This window comes from Pelobates fuscus, chromosome 8 (genome assembly GCF_036172605.1).
Source record: "Pelobates fuscus isolate aPelFus1 chromosome 8, aPelFus1.pri, whole genome shotgun sequence".
Lineage (NCBI taxonomy): Eukaryota > Metazoa > Chordata > Amphibia > Anura > Pelobatidae > Pelobates > Pelobates fuscus.
In genome coordinates this window covers 153,320,768-153,343,809 of record NC_086324.1, presented here as the reverse complement: position 1 = coordinate 153,343,809, position 23,042 = coordinate 153,320,768, and the positions used below count along the sequence as shown (strand labels likewise).

The 23,042-nt window shown below is 40.9% G+C and overlaps 1 protein-coding gene across 1 annotated transcript in view; it reads right to left on the bottom strand.

Moving 5' to 3' along the window:
- Nucleotides 1-23,042, bottom strand: part of SLC5A10 (solute carrier family 5 member 10) — a 129,144-nt gene that overhangs the window by 7,464 nt on the left and 98,638 nt on the right. The window contains exon 12 of the mRNA XM_063430449.1: nucleotides 8,285-8,453. Within this exon, the coding sequence (XP_063286519.1) occupies nucleotides 8,285-8,453 (169 nt within the window). The remainder of the gene's footprint in view (nucleotides 1-8,284; nucleotides 8,454-23,042) is intronic.

Below are 23,042 nucleotides of genomic sequence, written 5' to 3'. Positions count from 1 at the left end.
GGCTACAAGAACTGAACTGAAGTCATAACTACCTGGGATTTTTTTTTTTTAATTTGGCTATTCTGAACAAAAATCTGAAATTCGTTTTAATTCCTGATAATGTACAATTTAGTAATTAACCCTGACACTGAACAATCTCTTATGTCAATTTTTCAATATTTTTTCCCATTCACGTTTTATTGCTGAAGCAGTAGGAGAAGTCAAGAAAACAATCTACAGCAGTTCTATAAGAGAAAAATAAAACGTATGATGTGTGAACATCATAAAGCAGAAAATAGCAACCCGACAGTTCAACCAGGGAGCGGCTCTTATCTTATTTTTGTACAGAGCACATATGTTCCCAGTGCTTCATGGGCCCTATTCACTAAATAGGGACCTACAGTGAGTTAACCGCCAGTCTGCTATTGTTTAGGATAGAATAGACAAGTTCAACTTTTTCCCCACTTGACAATCTGGGTCTAGATTTGCAAATTGGTTGAAAAATCTCTAACACTTTTACAGCTGCTATAGTCATGGAGATGGTTAATATATAAGTGTTAACAATAATAAACCTTAGCAACAAAACAAAAAACATAAATAACCCCATAGTTTCATTAACCTTTGTATTGTGATGGCAATCTTGTTCAATGAATGTTAGAGAGAAAATATTTTTTTTTAATCCAAAGGTTGGGTCATGAATATTATGGCAATTTACAAATAAAGGCGAACGTTACAGTGTATGGTTCCAAAGATCCATTGAGATCTTCGAGATGTCTCTAACTTAGGATTCTTAAATCTTGTCCTCACCAGAATTTAATGCTATGCTTGCTTTAACATTAATTAATCAGTTGATAATTGAGACGCCTGTTCATTGATTGAGGTATAAGCCCAAACTCTGACTCTTACGTATGTTGGGTCAAAAGGACAAGTCTGAAGACTACTGATCTGAAAGTAATCAAACACATAACAGATTTGAGAAATGCATCAAAACGGCTGCTGGGATGGCTGGCTACCTTTACAGCCACCATATTACTGGCATGAACCATGACAATTTATGCCACCAGCATGCCAGCTACTTACTGGCCCGACTTTCACGCACTTTTGTTCTGGCGTCATATTCGCCAAATTTGTCAAGTATGATAAAAACCAAAAATGTGAAGCCTCAATCAGAACTATGAGAATAGAAAAAGAAACATGGGGATTTGAGCTTTAAATATGGACTGTCCTTCCTAAATAGGGACACTTGGGAGGTATGTTATAGCTGTCTATGAAAACATAGCTAAAATGATAAGTTTAGCTGAAAAAAATGGGGTACTTTATGTATCCACATAGGAATGCCATCAAACAAGTAAAGTGTTATACATGGCCAAAATTCAGGGTTTGAAGATTCAATAACGTTTTTATTAATGAACCAATTTCGATGATATTGCATGCAATGAATGCTTAATGCATGGAGATTTGTTTGGATAGAACTGGAAGATGGCATCTTTTAAACGAGCTCCATTTGCCAACTTGCAAAGTCAAGCTATTTTGGTTGTCTTGGTCATAACATTAATTAACGTTTCAGGCTCTAGCGCTCAAATTTCCTCATGGATATTCTCCTTAAACTCCTCAAGTGTACCCGTTTTTTTCACGTACACTCGCTCCTTCACATATCCCCACAGGAAACATTTTGGCTCCCTCCTTGAGTCTTTATCGAGGTACCTCGATAAAGAGGTACCTCGATAAAGACTCAAGGAGAGAGCCGAAACGTTGCCCTAAGCTCTAAGCTCTAATAAAAGTCTGCTCACCATAGCTGCTCCGAGTGCACAGTCATTTTTGTTTTGAAGAATTCACAATCATAAGTCAGACTTATCATTAATTAAAATTATGCATAATATCCACATTCAGAAAGCTGAAAAGGCCTGGGATATAACACATCCCAAATAGTCACATGTTGCAAATCAGGTCTAATTAGACTGCCCATTAAATCTATTTTGCAAATATACAATAATACTGCTTTTATCAGCTAGGGATTAAAATGATGGATTGAAATTCATTGAGAATCCAGAAAGTTGCTCACACCCATTTTCACAATGGGTTATTCAGGATCGAAATGAGTGAGTGTTAAATTTGGAAATTAACATGTCACGTTATGTTGAATTGCTGGACCTCATGTCTTGCAGGAAAAGCCTCTTTCTGGGATATTACATGCAGAGATGTAGGGAATTATAGCTCAAGTTTATAACCATACAGACTTGTTTGGTGGAGTTCTTGTTAGGGTAGAGTGTGTCGGAAGAGCCTTCACCTTAAATTCCACCATTGTCTGCAGGATGAGTCCTTGCTGGGACTCTGTTGATGGACAAACAATACCCATCAGTGTAGCCAGTGTCCACCATGGTAAGGTAAGGCTAGAAATACAGGAACAGAGTTGGATGGACATGGCTAGAACATAGAACAATATACAGACCTGTCTTTTAGGGCATCCAAGATCTGACAGACCAATGCAATTCAATAGGTGATGTGAGGAATCATGTTAGAGCAGACTAAGCATATCTAAGGAGGTCTATAACCAGAACATGGGTCTTTTTTTTTTTAATTACCCCAGAATCTTAAGACCCTTAGTTGGTTGACCGGTACAGAACAAGCTGAATCAGCAACTGAATCACAGGAACATGTAAAACTAAAAGTGGACAATCCCCAGGACACCAAATGAATACTACAGACAACCGTACAGGCAAAGTCTCTATGGAAGGGAAGAGGAAGTCATATTTACCTACCATGTCAATAGTGTACGGTTGTAACTTTATTAATACCAAGATGAGATAAAACAGTGGGACTGGTGCATAACTTAGAATAATTTTGACTAGAGTGATGATATGTTTAAGGCTGTAAGGCCTGTATTTGTGGGAGGAGTTAAGCGTTCCAATATAAACGCTACTCCCCCCTTCCTACCTTGCCGTATGCACGCAGTTCACCTGTTCACCTCGCTTCCGTGACAGCTGAACTTCCGGTCTCATCCACCGCTTCCGGTCTCGGCGTCCTCTCAGTGACACCGCTCATCCGTTCGGGCATGTTCATCTAATTTGGTCCCCTAAACGAACCACCTCAAATACGAACACCAGGTAATCGGCGAATAGCCGCGTTCTGGCTATTTGCCGTTAGACAATACGCTATCACGTTGTACGTTTTTCTCCCCACTACTGTTTTATGTCAAACCTACTGCAATTAGTTCAATTTATGTATTGATCAAGCAAAGTTTCTTTACAAAGTGGGGGAGTTGAGTTTACCCGATTTCCCCACTGATTAAGCCTTCTGTCAAAAGAGGGATTCTGTCTCACAAATAAAAAAGCCAGTTAATTCTTGCTTAGTTGTATTATCCGAGATTTACAAAGTATGGTTAACTGTTTCACTTCCAGAAAGGGTGGACAGTAGATTTCTCTTTGATGAAAGATTTGATACATTCAGCACATTTAACTGTGCAGAGAGACATCGCTATAAGGGCACAGATTTCAATATGTGTTATGTCTAATCAAGAAGTAAGCTCAGTTTGTTAGAGGCTGGCTCTGTGATTGTATAAATCGTCCTGTAATTGTGAGGTTTTTTTTCATTCTTGGGCTTTGACTTAAGACATATTTACCCAGGAGACAAGGAGGATGTTGTTGTTCTCGTAAATGTCTTTATATAGTGCTACACTCCATGGAAGGTCCGCTTAAAGCAGATCCGTTTCCAATTCTTATCTACACCTGGTTTATTCAAACAGCCACGGTTTTACATTTTTTAATAAATAATGCAGGAAGCAGCAGGCAGCCCTATCTTTAAGGAATATTTATTTTTGCATAATTTGGAAAATACCGTTATACATTGGTTTCGCAATTACTGTTGTTCTGCTACCATTAGTCAATTACTGGTTCGCTATTGTCGCCTATACATACGTTTCTCGTTCACATTCCCAACAACTGCCTCTACAAGGCCACGTTGTTACACAATTGGGTATTTGGGGTACGTGGGCTTGATTCCTGCCTTGCCTCGTCAGGCCACGGCTTTACTCGACAACTTGTAGTACGTTCATTCATACTCACTGTCTGTAACAATTGTCCTGTTACTCACTACCTTGCTATTTTCACAGTCCTCTCCCCGTCGAATACTAATACACAGGCTTTTACTACAAGCCATTACTCCTGTAGGTTTCGTGCTTTTCTGGTACTAGTCTATCCTAATTCACGTCTCTATTTACTGCCTGCAATACCACGCATCATTATAGGGGTTTTAACATAAGGGGCTTGATTTCTCGCCACGACTCCGCACTACTACTCGTCTTGCGGTACCAACATCTCACTATCTCACTATACCCATCCTAGACTCCCTCATCTCCTTTTATTTCTTCACCGTTGTCATCCTTTAAATCCTACCACGCTTTAGCACAGTATCCTCAAGGGCTACCTTATAGGGGAATAGTTACTGTCCTTAGTCTCTTCAGCGCACTCAGGATCTATGATTATAATCCTATAGGCAATATCACGGAATTCACTAAATAGATTACCTACTATCGTCTACCTGTACAACCAACTGTGTTGCCCTTCTGCATGTCTGCATAATCTGATACTGTTTAGAAGCCACTTATATTTTAGGGTTGACTTTTACTTTTAAACTGCACCTTGATTTCAGGTTCGAGACAACATCCTATCACCAGTCAATTACTGGCTTGTTTTATCTACAGGTTTCATTCAGGTACAAATACTTTTCGTTCATTTACTGCCTCATCAAGGCCACGTATTTACATGTTGGGTTATTGTGGTACGGGGGCTTGATTTCCCGCCTTGCCTCGACAGGCCACGGCTCTACTCGATTACTCGTTATACGTTTACTCAAACTCGCTATCTGTGGACAGTCGTCCGTTTCATACAAACCTCGCTCTTATCAACCTCCTCTCCCCCTCTGATACTATCGTGCTTTCTTGGCACAATACCTTCCTGTAAATCCCCCTTCAGGGTGATATCCTGAGTTTCTTCAGGGTCTATGGTTACTATGATATTATCCACATCTCCTACAACTACACTGAGCTGCTAATACTTTTCTCTCTCTTCTATCCCACATCCTCAGTTCCTCCTCTTCTTCCTATCTCTTTTTTTATACCTCCCTGTAATTCGAACCTCATAGTTCCTATCAACCTCAACTCTGTTTACTGCATACGTTACGTTCCACCCTCATCAAGCCCCCGTCTAGGGTTAGAGAACTGGCTGTTTAGGGTTAGGTTGCTGGCCTTAGTTGTACCACGGATCAGGTCCTGCGAGGCCAACTCCCCAATCTCAACACGGAGATTTTGCCCCTCGGCCCAAATCATAGTTAGAGCCTCGCATTACCCACCTATCGGGTTCATAGCTAGGGCCTCACCTGACACGGCCACACGTATTTGGAACTTTACTGTCACTGAGAGGCCAACACCCCACCACCACGCTAGTGGCACGAGCCCCATGCCCAAACCATAGGTAGAGCCTCTCACCAGCCGCTTGGCAACTAGCAGGGCCTCACCTGTCACGGGGTAGAGAGCTTTTCGCTTCGGCACTAGTTAGCCAGCCAGTTCTACACATATTCAACTGTTTGTTATTAATCAGTTCATTGTTGTTGTGATTTTTTTTAGCACATCCCAAGAAGGTAATATGGGAGACGAACCATTCCTCCCTTGTACGATTACTGAACCGAACCCGGAGGATTCTGTGTTGGGGATCGGCTCACTTGGAGAAATTTCTGCCATAATAGGAAGTCTAAACACCATTCTGGCCAATCTTCAGTCGTTCAACGATAGGCTTTCCGTCTTAGAGAACTCCAGCCCGGCTCGTATAGGCCCTCCACACACGCCCATTCCCTCCACCCCACAGAGTTGGCCCCCCGCATCACCTTTCACACCCCCTCACGGTCTGGGTACTCACCCGCTTATTTGCAATGATTTTAACCTGGGCATATGCAGGTCCGCCAACTGTGGATTACTTCACGTATGTGCTGTTTGCCTCGGGACTCATGTCAAGACCGTCTGCCCATACATGTTGTATCAAAGTTCTTGAGTTCAATACTTTCAACTTAACGTTTTTGGGAGTCACATCCGCCCGGCGCTGGGTGGTATATTCGTCTCACGGGTTCTACACTTGGTGGGGGTGTCTCACACCGTGCACCCTAAAATGTCATATCTCCTCAGCTAATCACGTATTATTTAATGTACACCACCGGTTGTACTAATAAACATAGCCTCAGCATTATTCTGTCTGCTCCGCTTTCAGTCGCATCCTCTTCCGTGTCATCGCGGTTAATTTCCGCATTTCTTAATCAGCATTTTTAATCATCCTAATTCAGTCGCCCGGCTGTTGGGACTCGACAACTAGTGATCACCTATAGCGTTTTCCGATTGCACTACGACTACGTACGACAGAACGTGACATTATTACAAGGCTCAGTGGTACACAACATTCACAGGCATACTGTATAATTGTAGTCTATTCTGCCTTTTTGCCACCTTTTATTCAAACCTTCATACAACACGATCGCACTATACTGAACTGGCATACACGTTCTGACAAACCTTTCAAACCATACCCCATCTTAAACATAAGATATCAAAAGATAAATAATTGGTTTATCACTCTACAGTAACGTACGTCCACAGATGGGAATTCTGGGCAGTATCAGAATCCATAACAGCATTCGCACCACACAACCAGGTCTTAAATCCATGTGCCTGCACCGTACAAGGGTTCTGAGACCCTACAACTCTACGATCACAACTAATCAGACTGGCAAATCATGTCTCCTCAAGGTAGATTTAGAAGGTACAAACACTACATTGTGTCACGCCAACGTTCAAACCAGACAATTAAGACACTTGACCTACTAATCATTCCCTAACTACTCCAAAATACGATTCTACATTCATACTCCTGGCATTAGAGGTAGGATAGGACCACTGGCTCCTATTTAGCATGCCCTTTCAATAAGCATGGCATCCAGTAGCAGTACGCCGGTACACATAATTAGTCACTAGGGATCAGGAACATTCCTAACAGATAAGAAGTAAGGCAGACGGATTTTATACGATAATTATAGTGCAATAAGTGTGTTTTCTTGCATTTCCTTTTGCCCTCTTTTACAGGCCTACCCCCTACGTCGGTTCCGGCACACCACACCGACTTAATTCCGATCACAAGGTATTTCACTATACGATATGAACCGACCACAAGTTTAAGGCTGTAAGGCCTGTATTTGTGGGAGGAGTTAAGCGTTCCTATATAAACGCTACTCCCCCCTTCCTACCTTGCCGTATGCACGCAGTTCACCCCACCCACCTCTCCCTCTTATACAATTCATTCGGGGAGGCCCTCTTTTACAGGCCTACCCCCTACGTCGGTTCCGGCACACCACACCGACTTAATTCCGATCACAAGGTATTTCACTATACAATATGAACCGACCACAAATATGAGTATGGCGGCCTCTTCTTCATGGACATTGGCTATCTGCCGGTGGTTGGACCCAGAGATGGTATACATAGATATGAAGCAGCAGTTTGTTGCCTTTTCCAGGGCAAATAGTTCCTAGGACATACCACTTCTCTGTAGGTGTCACCTGTGAAAAGAACTCACAGGATCCCTTACTGTCTGGCTTAGATCAGTGTAAGGTATAATGTCATATCAAATGTATCACATAGTAATGTGGCAAGTACTCAATAGTTCTCAGAGTCTATAGACATCAATAGCTTCATTTGAGTTTGATATTGCTCCAGACTCTAACAATGAACATTACTTTGAGAATCTCCCATTCACTGTGGAACTCCAGTAACCTGCCCATTTATCGGAAAGTCCTAATAAATTGTCCATTTACCTGGACATCTTGCTAATATCGCCATTCACAATGACCCACTGAAAAAGACTATTGAGATAGCCATAAAACTCAAAGACATCCTTGAACAAAGGCATCTGACCAGACCTGGCCATTAGATAGACTATACGTTATTGGCAAGAACAATCTAAACATCTCTCAGGATGACTAATCATCAATAATGCTTTTAGAGACCATGATAATTATTTTCTCACAACATGTTCTTGACAGTAAACTGACAGTCCCTATTCATAATAGCTAGTGACCTTATCTGTGGCTGCGTGTACACATTGTATATGAATAAAAGAATGGATTGTGTTTTATGGGTGTGTTTGTATGCATGTCTGAGCATTGTTTGGTGGAAGCATTGACTGTTATGCAGGAATATAACTCCCAACTTCCATGATTTTCAGCTAGCAGACACGTTCAACACACACGTGTAAACCTGTAGTTTAAATACCTGTTCATTGGCCCTCCTCCAGAAAATTGCCAGGGCAAAGACTGCTGTCACTGGTGGTGCCAAGTAACTGGTGACAGACTGAATATAGACGAAGAGCTGGCCACTGTTAGCGTTTTGCAGAATAGGGATCCAGACCACACTGATGACCACGAGTACCACCGTAACTATCCTGCAGAAAGTCATGAAGCACAAAAGTGTTAAATAGAAACTGTCATCAAAAAACCTCTGCATATTCCATTTATGGCTTTAGGACTGTAGATTGTTCTGAAATACATTTCCCATAATGACCTTTGTGAACCAAACTTTTCGTACAGTGGAATTCAGACAGCTGCTCTAAAAATCCCAGAATTTGACTGGACGCAGACTTTCCATGCTCTCTGCAGCTTTGTTATCAGTAGCTCTCAGTAAAGGTCAGAAAATTGTGATGCAATCTAAGGTGGCTGCCACCATGCCGAAACACTTCAAGTGATTACATTGAATATTTTATAGCATGGTTACAAGAAACCATCATTTAATTTATGCAGTATTGTTTGAAACTAATTTTATTGAAATTCATTTTTAGGCGACAATGCCACTTTAAGTATTTGTTGAAACTCTGAGACTCAACTAGCAATCCGACGTGTAACTTTATATAACTTGTAACACAAGTAATCATTATTGTGTTTATGAGTACAGAAACACAACAAATACTCTGCTCATTATTGTAGCCTGTGGGGAAATTAGGAGACATGAACTGGCCCAAAATTCTTTTTTCACAAGTGATTGACTAAAACACAATAGATTCACCTGCTCAAAGCAACGGATAGGATTACACACTCAACGAAACATTGCACATTGAATATTTGGCACAGCTCATAAATCTGTTACAGCTACGTCACTAAGTAAACTCGCTGTATCAAGTCTCTGTTCTGTGAGCACAGTAGAAAACATAGCTACAATGTAAGCATACGTATACAATACAGTTTGTTTATGCTGTGCATGTTTAACTACAAGTGCAATGACAAGCCGAATAAATGTATTCTTCTAGACCCTTGGAATGTTTATTCAAACAGAAGGATGACAACGAATGACGATCTTCTACATATTGTACTGAACACAATATTTTTGCAATAATTATTGTGCAATAAAACTAATAGCGTTTGGACAATAATTCCTATTAATTTATAAAATTGGTTCAGAAGTATTCTAAATGTTCTTAAATATAAAATAAAGGAATGTATTTATATATAATTTATTTTATGAAGGTAAAATGTATTGATGGTTTGTAAATGTTAAACTGTCTTTTCCTCTTAGACCTAGGCCAATTTTTCATCCGATAGCAACAGGTGGTAACTTTGAATTTTTAGCCTGAGTGACAATCAAGTGTTTTCTATGGGAGATGTTAAAAGTTTCAACAGCCACTGGTTGTTAAACAATAGTGACTACAATTTTAGGGATTAACTGAATAACGACCGAATAGTAAATAATTGATGGAAGCACGAACATTTATTTTTATTCTGTGTTGTCACATCAGCAAAAAAAAAACAAAAAACTTCTCAAATGATTGAAATGTTTGACTGCGAGGAAAATGGCAAGTAAATGTATGGAAAAAAAATACATTTAAAGGAAAGGCCATCATTGCTATGGTTCTCCAGAAAGCTATGGGTTCTATAGGCTGCATGCACAGTGCTTGCAAACGTATGTAGCATTCACATGCTACAAGAGGAAATCAGTTTAATCATATTAGTTCCTATCTTATCAGTATATGAACTTAATACATTGCCGGGCAGCTCCATTCATGTACATCCCAACAACATATGACATATATGGCTGTATAGAAAGAAAACGTGGCTACAGTATTACTATGTAATATGTCCCATAATGCTTTGCTCTCAAAATCAATTGAAAAACAGTGACATGCAAAACTTCTACAAGGTAGGAGATCATAAGTATTTTTTTTACTAAATACACTATGTTTGCTAGCTTTTAGATTAGTACAATGCCTGGATGTAAATATCTGCATACAGGGGCCCTTTGAGAGGCTAGATTTGAGGTTTTGTCTCAAGATCAGCTCAGCACCTTTTCGAGTCTAGACTCTATCTGCATTGTGCAAGTCTGTTATGTTTGCACAGGTAACCGCAGAGGACCCTGAAGTTGTTTAACCAATGTCCCTTATCACCGTGGCTGCATGCACACTATGTTGTTGAATAGTAGCAAGCCAGGCTGGCTCTCAGTAGTGATTATGCTTGGCTAGTTCTAAATACATTGAGGGTCTCTTCCTCCCAATATCTCGGTCTCCACTGAATATTATTTTGTGATGTAGGCACTGACAGAGGGTTTGACTTTTCAGGTGATGGGCTGGTATGCTCTGCAGGTTCTTCGTGGGAGACATCCACTAGAAAATGTTCTGGTTTTCTTTCTTTCTTTTTATTTTTTCTATGTTACAAATGGAAACCGACTGTACTCATTTTAATTGCAGGCCTTGCAGCCAATCCTGAAACTTGCTTTATTTTAAATGGAAACATTCTGTTTATACCATATATCTCTGCACAGCGTGGGATTTGTGGATTGGTTGTCAGTGTTATTATTATTATTATTATTATTATTATTATTGCCATTTATATAGCACCAACAGATTCTGTAGCCCTTTACAATATTATGAGAGGGGGGATTTAACTATAAATTGGACAATTACAGGAACGATGGGTTAAAGAGGGCCCTGCTCAAACAAGCTTACAGTCTATAGGAGGTGGGGTATAAAACACATTAGGACATTAGGACAGGAAACAGCAATCAAATAAGGTGGGAGTGAAGCAGAGCTGGAGGAGAGAGTAAAGCACTGCCCTATAGGAGAGAGCAAGAGACAGGTATGTGAGGTAGAGGTTACTCTGGGAGGCCATAAGCTACCTAAAGAGATGGGTTTTAAGGCACTTCTTAAATGATTGAAGACGAGGGGAGAGTCTGATGGCGGTAGGCAGGCTGTTCCATAGAAAGGGAGCCGCCCACAAGAAGTCTTGCAAGCGTGAGTTGGCCGTACGGGTGCGAGCAGCGCACAGGAGAAGGTCACGGGCAGAGCGGAGAGACTGAGAAGGGGCATACCTATGGATCTGTGAAGAGATATAAGAGGGGCTAGAATTGTTTAGGGCTTTATAGGTATGGGTTATCACTTTGAATTGACTCCTATAGGATACAGGAAGCCAATGTAAGGACTGACAGAGGGGTGAGGTGTGAGAAGACTGACTATAGAGGAAAATCAGTCTGGCAGCAGCATTCATTACAGACTGTAGAGGGGTAATACGGATTTTGGGAAGACCAATCAGGAAAGGGCTACAATAATCCATGCAAGAAATTACTAGAGCATGGACAAGCTTCTTGGTAGCATCTTGCTTAAGAAAAGGGCAGATGCAGGCTATGTTTTTAAGATGCAATCTACAGGATTTGGAAACATCCTGGATGTGAGGCTCAAAGGTGAGGTCAGAGTCAAGTATGACACCAAGACAGCGCGCTTGCAAGCATGGACTTATGTGGATACCACTAACGTGAAGAGGAGGATCAGTATTAGGAGAAGAAAAGACAAGGAGCTCAGTTTTAGAGAGATTGAGTTTCAGAAAGCGGGAGGACATCCAGTCAGAGATGGAAGATAGGCAAGCAGTGACACATTGCAGGACGGCAGGGGAGAGGTCTGGGGAGGAGAAATATATCTGGGTGTCATTAGTGTACAGGTGGTAGTGAAATCCAAAAGAGGTAATAAGCTTGCCTAGAGATGAAGAATAAATAAAAAAAATAGAAGGGGTCCAAGGATAGAGCCTTGGGGGACTCTAACCGCGACAGGACGAGGGGAGGAGGTATCATTAGAAAAGGAGACACTGAATGAGTGTTGGGAGAGATCAGAGGAAAACTACGAGAGGATGGAGTCACAGAGACCGAGTGATTAAAGAGTTTGAAGAAGGAGAGCATGATCAACCGTGTCAAAGGCAGCAGAGAGGTCAAGAATAATTGGTATGGAGTAGTGGCCTTTGGATTTAGCTGTGATTAGGTCGTTAGTAACTTTGATAAGAGCAGTCTCAGTAGAGTGGAGAGGGGGGAAGCCAGACTGAAGAGGGTCAAGGAGAGAGTTGGAATTGAGGAAGTGAGACACACGGACAAAGACAAGTCTTTCCAGAAGCTTTGAGGAAAAAGGAAGTAGGGATATGGGACGATAGTTAGAGGGGGGAGGACGGGTCAAGAGATGTTTTTTTCAGGATAAGTACTACAGTGGCATGTTTAAGGTCAGCAGGGACAATGCCAGAAGAGAGAGAGCAGCTGAAGATGTGTGGTAGGAAAGGCATGATCTATGTGTGGTTGAGAAAGAGAACGGTAAGGTGGGGAGAATTCTTTACTTAGCTGTTCAATTTTGTCAGTAAAGTAGCATGCAAAACTGTCGGCTGTAAGGATAGTTTGGGGGGTGGCCACATCAGGGCAAAGAAGAGAGATAAAAGTGTCAAAGAGATGCCTGGGATTGCGGGAGCATGAACTAATGAGACAAGAAAAGTATGACTGTTTGGCAAGGGCAGTGCTGTATGAACAAAATATGAATCTATAATGGAGAAAGTTTGCCTGGGTGCGAGACTTCCTCCTGGAGCATTCAGCACAACGGGAGCATCTTTGCAGGTAGAGTGTTGATTTAGTATGCCACGGTTGGGGGTGTGCCCTCCTCGAGGCTGCAGCATTCAAGGCAGAGGTGAGGGTAGTGTTATATGTGGAGATGGTCAGTGAGGGACAGGAGAGGGAAGGGATGGATAGCAGTTGTGAATCAATATCAGCTAATAACATCTGCAAAGGACGTGGCACATTCAGCCACCGCAAGCCTTATGTATGACAAATTGAAATGATGTTATGAAAACTGTTTTGAGAACCCTTTGGCCTAGACAAACACTTGACACAATCTTCACCTTTCAAGTGAAAGTGACATACACTAGACGTTTTTTAAAAGTACTTATGTATGTTTTTAATTCAAAGAGAATGATACCAAGGATATCCTGAGAAATGTCTTACAATAGCGTAAGATGGAAATAGTGTAGGAGGTGTGAACATTCCCACTTCAATCATTGAAGAATTGGGTGGCAGTTACTTATATAAAAGTTGGTTGATATTTTCTTTTTCATTAAAGTTACTCTTTTACAGGCTACAAAAGATCTCAAAATTCTGCACGAACCAAGAGAACGAGTCCCACCAGAGAGAGCATGCTGAAGGTTCTACAATCATCAGTGATCACGTGTCTCATTAAATAAAAACAAGGTCACCTCACAAGATGCAAGTTTCTTGTGAGATGAAGCCAGTTCGATGCCAAGTTACCGTGATGCCAGAACAATTTCAGGGTTTGCTTTTTATTATTTTTTACAGCTAGGTCATCCTAGGACTGAACAATCACAGAAAAGGTTTAATTGAAAGTTCTGAGCTTGGAACAAAGGCTAAAAACAATTAGTGAGGTGTGCCCATGTACATTTTAGTAGCTTCCCTCAGCTGGGTGGAATTATAATACCTTTGAATTCTTGGGTGTGACCTATACTTACAATTCATACTTATGATTCTGAGGTTTAAATTACATGATGGTTTACAAGTACCTCGCCATATTTAATGAGCTTAACGATGGATGTGCATTACACTCCTCTAAAGAGTTCTACCCATCTCCTTGTGGGTAAACAAAGCATCATCTACAGAGTTATGAAACCTTGAGTCTTTTTTCCACTAGGACCTGATTTATTAGTAAGCAAACGCATCATGTATTTAAGGCGCCATAAGAGTCAAGAGGAAGCTGGTAACTTTTTATAGCAAAGGGAAAAAAAAAGATATACCTTGTCAGGGAATTGATCTTTGCTTGCTGAATTGTCTATACAAACATAGATGTCATGTTACATAAAAATTAAATTCTACAGAAACTTTAATATGGAGCTCAATAGTAAAAAAAAAAAAAAAAAAAGAAATAGGTCTACTCCACAGCAACTCAATTCAATGAGTTATTTTGATTGATTAAAAGTTATCATTATTGTTAGCAATTATATAGCGCCATTTTTTTCCACAGCACTTTTTACAGCCGCTGTAGCTGGTGAGGCCACACCAGGACCCACAAGCTTGGGGGGGCACGGGGGGAGATGTGTGGTTATTTATTGGGTGGTCCTCACACTTAGGGCTACCTGGAGAGTCTAGCTGATCAGTGGCTGGCCCAGCACTACAGCCCTTTAACAGCGCACCGGCCTGGGCCCCTATCAGATTAGCTGTAGAGTTAGGAGGAAGTGATTGCAGGTCTGCGTATCTGTGTGTGTCAGTGTGTGTGTATATGTGCACACACCCCTGTCTTCAAACATAGAAACTACAAAAAAAGCATACCAGCACAGCACTACATACAAACACATCCAGGCATTCAATAACCAAAACTACATACAAACAAACAAACACTTTATGTCAATCGCCAACACCACACACAAACAGAGCCCTGCATTCAAACAAATTCCTGCATTCAATCACCAACATTACATAAAAAAATACACCCCTGTAATCAAACCCCAGTACTAGACACAAATATAACCTTGCATTCGACTACCAACAATACATTTAAATACACACCTACATGCACACACCCATACTCCATACAAAAATATGCTTACATTCTAACACTCAGATACTGCTCAGACACAAATACAATCCTGTAAGGATGGGCAAATTGTGGATCCCCAGCTGGCAAAGCATTGTAAGAGTTATACGACAGTTGAGAATCTACCTTTTGGCCATTTTTGATAAAATAACTCTTAGCACCTGACAATATTAGATGCCAGACTGGAAGCGTATTGCTGGACAGCTGTAAATTAGATGTGTTTAGGAGCAACATAAGTAGTGCTGCCCAACAGCATGTAGAATTCATTTGTTGCCAGAAGAAATCTATGAATTATGGGATTCCACAAATGATTAACTAATGTATTTACTCTGATAGAATATGAATTCTTCATATTTCAAAGCAGCACAATTCAAGTATCTTCTGACCGCAAATGGAACATTCTGCTATCCTGAAAAATAATGGCTTGGTGGCAACTGGTGACAGGACGACAAATATTTTGCCTTGTAGAAGCCATCATTTTTATAAACCGGCTTAATCTGTCAAGTTATAGTCACTTAATTCACAGATTTTCCAGTTCCAAAAATCTGACTTTTTTTAAAAATCAGAATGGCATATTTAACTGGATAGTTTCTACATGACTGTACCAGATGATGTGCTACAAAAACATTGCCGTAGAGGCATGCCAGGAAAAAGGTTAAACTATAGCATTCATGATCATGTTAACTACAGGAAGTGGCTCTAATACTAGGTCTTATAATCACCAGCTTTTTTTTCCCAAATGGTAAAATTGTTTCACCAGCAGTGAGTCAACTTGTTATTCTGCCCGTGCACACCTTAATTATATTCAATCAAACCACTAACCAGGTCACCTGGCACAGATCTCAGTCGGCTGCTCCCTGCATGTCGATGCCTAGTATAAGAGTGTCACGCCTGCAGTTTCTGCACACTGTCAGCAGACGTAAGCTGTGCGTGTGATCTGCCAAATGTAGTATCTCAGGATAGCCGTACTGGAAAACAGCTATAGCAAACTGGAAGGACTCCTGGAGAAGAGGACAGCTAGGGTGCTTTGATACGCAGGGCATACAATTAAGAGTGTTTTACATAAATGGTCTTTGCCTACCGGAAAATATAATTATTCCAACTCATAGCTTAAATTAACCCCTTAAAGACAAATGACGGTCTATGCCAGCAGTAGGCAATCTTTGGCACTCCAGATGTTATGAACTTCATCTCCCATAATGTTCGTACAGCCGTAACGTTGGCAAAGTATCATGGGAGATGTAATCCACAGCATCTGACGTGCCAAAGGTCGTCTAACCTTAGTCTAAGCCAAGCATGTCAAACTCGCGGCCCACAAGGACTATCTTTGCGGCCCGGCGAGCTGCGAGTACATGCTGGTGTTATAGCAGAGTAGGCACCTGCTTTCCCTACATTGCAGGTGCCTACTGTGCTAACACTTACCCGGCCATGGAGGAGCGCCAGTGAGGGAGCTCAGTGTTCCTGCTCCTCACTGCTCCCTCGCGCGCGCCATCTGTAGTGAAGCCGGGCGCCGGAATATGATGTCATATTCTGGCACCCAGCATCACTAAACAGTGCGAGGGAGCAGTGAGGAGCAGGAAATAGATCTCCAGACAGAATATCCCCACACCAGCTTCCAAAGGTAGGGAACAATAAATTAAATAATGTGAGTGCAAGAATGTGTAAATGTGTGTGTGTGTCTGTCTGTCAGTGTGTGTGTCTGTCAGTGAGTGTGTGCGTGTCTGTGTGTGTGAGTCTGTCTGTCAGTGAGTATGTGTGTGTGTGTGTGTGTGTGTGTGTCTGTGTCAGTGAGTATGTGTGTGTCTGTCAGTGAGCATGTGTGTGTCTGTCAGTGAGCATGTGTGTGTCTGTCAGTGAGTATGTGTGTGTGTGTGTGTGTGTGTCTGTCAGTGTGTGTGTGTCTGTCTGTGTGTCTGTATGTGTCTGTCAGTGAATAAGTGTGTGTGCCTGTGTGTGTCTGTCAGTGAGTATGTGTGTGTGTCTGTATGTGTGTTTGTGTGTTTGTCAGTGTGTGTCTGTCTGTGTGTGTGTGTCTGTCAGTGTGTATGTGTGTGTGTCTGTCTGTGTGTGTCTGTCAGTGAGTATGTGTGTGTGTGTGTCTGTCAGTGAGTATGTGTGTGTGTGTCTGTCAGTGTGTGTGTGTCTGTATGTGCGTGTCTGTCTGTCTGTCAGTGAGTATGTGTGTGTCTGTGTGTGTAAACCAAAGAAAAAGTTATGAAAAGAGAAAGAGACTGAATTGGGATTAGAATGGAATCCTCCCAATTCTCAGTCCCTATACCCCAAAGAGACACTTGTTCATAATTAAATTTGATTATGAACAAGTGTCTCTTTGGGGTATAGGGACTGAGAATTGCGAGGATTCCATTCTAATCCCTATTCAGTCTCTTTCTCTTTTCATACTATATTTTCAGGGTCATGCCCTTATACCCTGCAACCTAACCAACTCAAGTGTAAGATCTTTTGGTCTTTCGCTGGATGTTGAGTCTTTTTTCAAAGAAAAAGTTACCTGCGCTCTCTCCTAAATCCCTATGTATATTTAAACAAATGGAGGTCATTAAATCACTCCAATGGCCATTGGAGGGAATGCCCGCCTGCCAGGCAGACCCCCTCAGGTGGGTGCTACACTGACCTTTCAGCTTGCTTCCCTGAGCTTCTGGCAAAGATATCTCTAATGAGACAGAGAGGGGTATTTTTTATATACACCCCTATATACTTATTAACCCTTAATAGGGAACACATGGGATGGGCGGCAGCATTGTAACATAGCTGTGTGATACAAAAAGTGAATATAAATACAAAACAACAAGTCCTGCTCTCACTCCCATCACTCTTGGGCGGCAGCAATGACCACAGTACACATCAGCCCCAATACATACAGTAAAAACCAAAGAAAAAGTTACCTGCGCTCTCTCCTTAATACATGTGTATATTTAAACAAATGGAGGTCATTTAGTTACTCCAATGGCCATTGGAGGGAATGCCAATCTGCCAACGTCAAGGTGGGTCTGTGTGTGTCTGTCTGTCAGTGAGTATGTGTGTGTGTATGTGTGTGTGTATGTGTGTGTGTGTCTGTGTGTGTGTCTGTCTGTCTGTGTGTGTCTGTCTGTGTGTGTCAGTCTGTGTGTGTCAGTCTGTGTGTGTGTCTGTCAATGAGTGTATGTGTGTGTGGTTGTTGGTCAGTGTTTCATTGGCTGCGAGTGGACAGTGGAGTACCTGGAGGTGCATGAAGGCATGCAACCTCACGTGACATTGACGTGCTCCACATTCACAGGGTTTCAAGAAGTAGCGGGAGGATCAGATATGGCACAGGATGGTAGAGAGTGGTGCTGTGGTTTAGTAGAAGGGGGGACTGGAATTTAGTAGAGGGGGGTGCTGTGGTTTAGTAGAGGAGGATGCTGGGTGTTTTTTTATACTGTACTTTTTAAAATAAACCTACGTTTCTATAAAAATGTACGGTATTTACTTTTTTGCGGCCCACATAAACTTTGTTTATGTGGCCCGTGCCAGACTTTGAGTTTGGCATGCTTGGTCCAAGCCGTCATAACATTTTGTTATTAAGGAATCCTTTTCAAAAATGGAATGACACACTCATTTACTTATTATAGGGTTGCATGGAGCAGTCAAAGATAAATAAGTGGAACATTACATTATGGCATAGGGTTTTACATGCAGTAGAAAATGTAGTTCATGTTGTATGTAATAAAACACTTCACATTTATTTTACCCAGTAGGGTTAGATAAAATCATGATATGAAATCTCCGCACCAAACAGTGTGTAGATTTCATATTATAGTTTTATCTAACGCTATGGGGTAAAATAAATTTGACGTATTTTATCACATAAAACGTGGATGTTAATATTTTCTACTGCCTATACCATGGGATTAAATTTGCCTTTTCAGGAGTCTGAGTCGTGAGTACTCTTAAATATAAATCTGCAATAGGCTGCTTTAATGTCTGGGTGAATCTATTAATTTAATAAACTGTGGATTCTATTCTGTTTTGCTATAGGGTATAAAAGGACAAGATTGTGATGGCTGTATAGACGGGTGATTGGTCCTTAAGGGTTTATGAGTAGTTCTCTACTTGTTTCCTTCACTTTCTCTATCATTCCAAACCAAACTTTTTTTAGAATGATGATTAGTAAAGTGCATTGATTTCAAACCCTTCCAAGACTCCTATTTAAGCCCACATAGTGTTATGCTTTATATCAACTTTTTGATAAGTTTTTTTATTTATTTTTTATTTAATTGTTAGCACTTTGTAAAAGAAAGGATTGTGAAAGGTGTGAAGATGGTGAAGGACGATGACAGTAGATGTGGAGATAAATTGATTGATGATTGAAAAATGAAGCGTAATAAATGTAGCACATTCTTTGGTCTAAAACACTTATTCACAAAGGGAATGGCAGCAGATGTTTGTCTAGGGAGCTAGACCACTAAACAGGTTCTAGAGTCTGAATTTTAAAAATGTTTAGAATTTACAGGGCAATCTCTATTTACATTGCAATCCGAGATTCCTAATGGTAAAAAAAGAACATTTATTTTCCTTTTTTTTCTTTGTCAACAGTGTGTCTTTGTAAACAGAAAAACTTAAATAAACTAATTATAAAAAATAATAAAAGAAAGAAGATAAATATCTAAAAAAAGATTTATTTTGCGCCCACTCGCTTTAACTCAGAGTGCCAATAAACATGTATGGTACATAGCGCACAGAATGGGGCGTAAATGGATAGCTGTCACGCATATTTAACCACGTCAAGCTCAGATCCTATGCTACACTCTGGCAATTCTAAAGTTAAAGCATTGTATTTTGACTTATTTTGTAGGAAAGCAAGTTTTGAAAACTTGTCCCAACCGCTCTATAGGTTAATGGCTTATTTTATATATAATATACTTCAGTCTGTAAGTATGTTAATTGGTACCAGCTCGAGGCTATGTCTGGGTGACACAGCTCCCATTATTTGTAAGTAGGTCAGTTGCACAGGGCTCCAGCTGCTCCTCTTATAAGTCATGTGCCAGTCAGTGCCATTAAATACATATTTAATACATTCTCAAATCGAGGTAGATCATGGAGACATTTAATCTCGTCATCATACTTGATTAACAGACGAAGCATTTGGCATAAACATGAATTGTAATGTTTAATTACTGTGTAGTTATACAGTCCAGTTTTTATAGAAATGACAATTGATTATTTTAATAGAGTGTTATGGAGTTATGCTTAAATTGGACCAAAAGCTCGGAGTTAGAAAAATTCTCCATAGCAGTTACTGGAAAATTAGCAATGTGGCCGCCAGTTTATCACAATAAACTGAATAATGACTAAACCCAGGTGCTCTAGGCAATTGCTGCCTTTTAATTTTAGCTCCACTGAGCTAAACAACCAGGATGTAACAGGGTGAGTTATCTGCTTGAAACCCAGGGGGTGTAACCCGGTTAATTTATAAAACAAAAAAAAAAAAGAAAGTGTCAATTTCTGTTGAACTCTAACCTTTTTCAGAATGAGAAGGATGGGACTCACTCTTCACACATAAAGCATTTCAGCCACATGATTTAGGTGTCTGGAGTGTCCCTTTAATGGCAGCGGAGGTAAAACATGGTTAAAATAATCAATGAATTCCTTTAGGGTCCTGAGAAGATACCACAAGATGAAAATGTAACAAAATTATTGGTAATCGGTGAATGAAGCGATTCCCGAATGATTTTACCTGCACTATCCAAGGGAGATTAATCCAGACTCTAACTCAACTTTTCAATAACAGGATTTTTATTTAGACAAACCTATTCATATACATTTTTGTACATCTACTTTTAAAATGGCATTGTCACCTTCTAAGGTCTAAGGCCCAGGTCTAAGGCCCAGGTCTAAGGCCCAATGGTGTGTGGTTCAGGGTAAGGTAAGTTTTGCTAGATGCAAACTGTCCCTCATAGGCACTGCAATTTGCTTGCGCAGGATCTTCTTCAGTTCCTGGCTCTTCATGTGCCAGGAGCCCACGTCAGTGCTGTACTCCCCCCACATGTATGAGAGTACAACACTGAGTTCAAGACTGCAGGAGCCTTTTAATCCACAGCCATCAATAGCTGAGAGAAATTCAACAGCTTACCCTTAGTCCCCGCTCAGGTCTCAAAATACTTTTGGCTCACTTGTGCAATTACAATGAGAACTTATAAAATTTGCATATCAAACTGATCCCACCCATAAGAGACGTCCAGAGCTAAAATGACGGTAAGTTCTCTCTGCCAGAGAGACACAACATCCCCGGTTGATTGTTTTGGCTTTCTTTGGGCCTCATCAGCAAAATGTAGCTGATAGCCCTCTAGCCATTATGAGCATGGTGTCCACTTCTGGATCACCCTTTTAGCTTAGGGAGAGCCCAAGCAAATGCATTGCAACAAAAACATATATATGAGAACTCTGAGAACAGGCAAAAGCTTAGAGAAACTCAGAAACTCAGTATACCTTCGGTATATCCCCGCTCAGGTCTCAAAAATGTTTTTGCTCACTTGTGCCATTGCAGAGAAAACCTATACTATTTGAATATAGGACTGATCCCACCCATAAGGGCAGTCCAGAACCGACATGCACAACTCTGTGCAGTGTTTCATAGCAATAATGTCGCAACATACAAACACGAGATACCATAACCACTTCATATCACTAAAGTGGTCATGGTGCTTGGTGTAACCTTTTAAAATAGCAGAGACTAGTTTTCTAGATAAGCTATTCTAACCGTGATTTTGCAGTTTGAGTTTAGTTTTAAAACTAAGGGCCAATACATGTATAATTCTTGGATAAATACTTTGATAAATACTTTGATATCATCATTATTAGCACACCGCTGTCTGATCTTATCAGTGATGTTTGATTCATGGTTTGTTTTACTTTGGTGTCTGTCTCTCTTGGCCCTGGGTACGATTAATATGCCAGCTACAACATTCTGCTAGTCCCTCAGGGCCTGTCTTTGTTTTGGTGACTCTGAGCCAGTTGGGTCAGTCTGGGATTGGGGTTTGATTTCCTCATACCGCAGTCTATTTTAAGGACCATTTAATTGCAGTAATCACGGATGACAAATCTCCTTGGATCATGCCAATCTCTGAAATATCCGTTTCCTAGTCACTGCCGCTTTAGGAATAATAAATGTGCTCACTGGAGCTGTATTTTAGGAACTGTTTGTCCTTCTTAGCGGTACAGTAAAGGTGGTTTGAGTGTAGGGTGATCAAGTTTCCAGTCATTCAGGAAAAAAAATATTTTTAATTCACAAGAATAGCAGAACAAAGGTAAACTGAAGGGTGCAGGTGCCCCAGCCTTTAATAATTCTATTCAAAGGCTCAATAGTGGTCAGTCTGCCTGAACCGCGGATGCAGGTCTGGTTCCCCTGGATTGCCCTCCTATTTATTGGCCCAGATTCTCCGGGATTTGTGATAAAATAACTGAATATGTCTTTTCACCTAATTCTGTGTAGGACTATCTTGATGAATTAACATGTTGTAATTACATGTATTTTGCTAATCACAGGCTGGCAATAAGCATGTAGACTCGTAGGTGCAGCAACAACGGTAGGTGTCAAGACTGCGGTGATTGCAATATATAATAAATTGGTCAGTTTCCTACAAGAGGAAAGAGACAGGTAGAAACAATAGCAGGTGCATTACTGTGTCATAGCAAATACTAAAACAAATATGAACAGAAAATGACAGAGGTAGGGCTACCATCAGGCCCCACATTCCCACCTGGCCACCAGGGCCCCACATTCTCTATCTGTAGCGGCAGAACTGCCACCGCACCTGCACCGGAGCCAAGGGCCTGCAAGCTGATGGTTTCCATCGGAAGCCCCATGCACCAAGAGCAAGCCGATGGGCATATGTCTTCAGGAACCTGGTCAGGGCTGCGGACCTCTAAAAGCACCTAGTTTTGTCCAAAATATCTGTTAGGGGAGTAATGGAGACATTGCGTTGCTTCTGAGCCATTGGTTAAAAATAAAATGTCTGTATATCCCATAAACAGTTGTGTAGTTCAATCAAAGCTGATAGTGCCTAGCTAAAATCTCAAAATAGAAAGGAGCTCACTGAAAATGTAGTTATATTTTCTCTGACAATCACCAAGGCAACCTGTACTGACCCCTGGAAAATGATGACCTTCAAATTA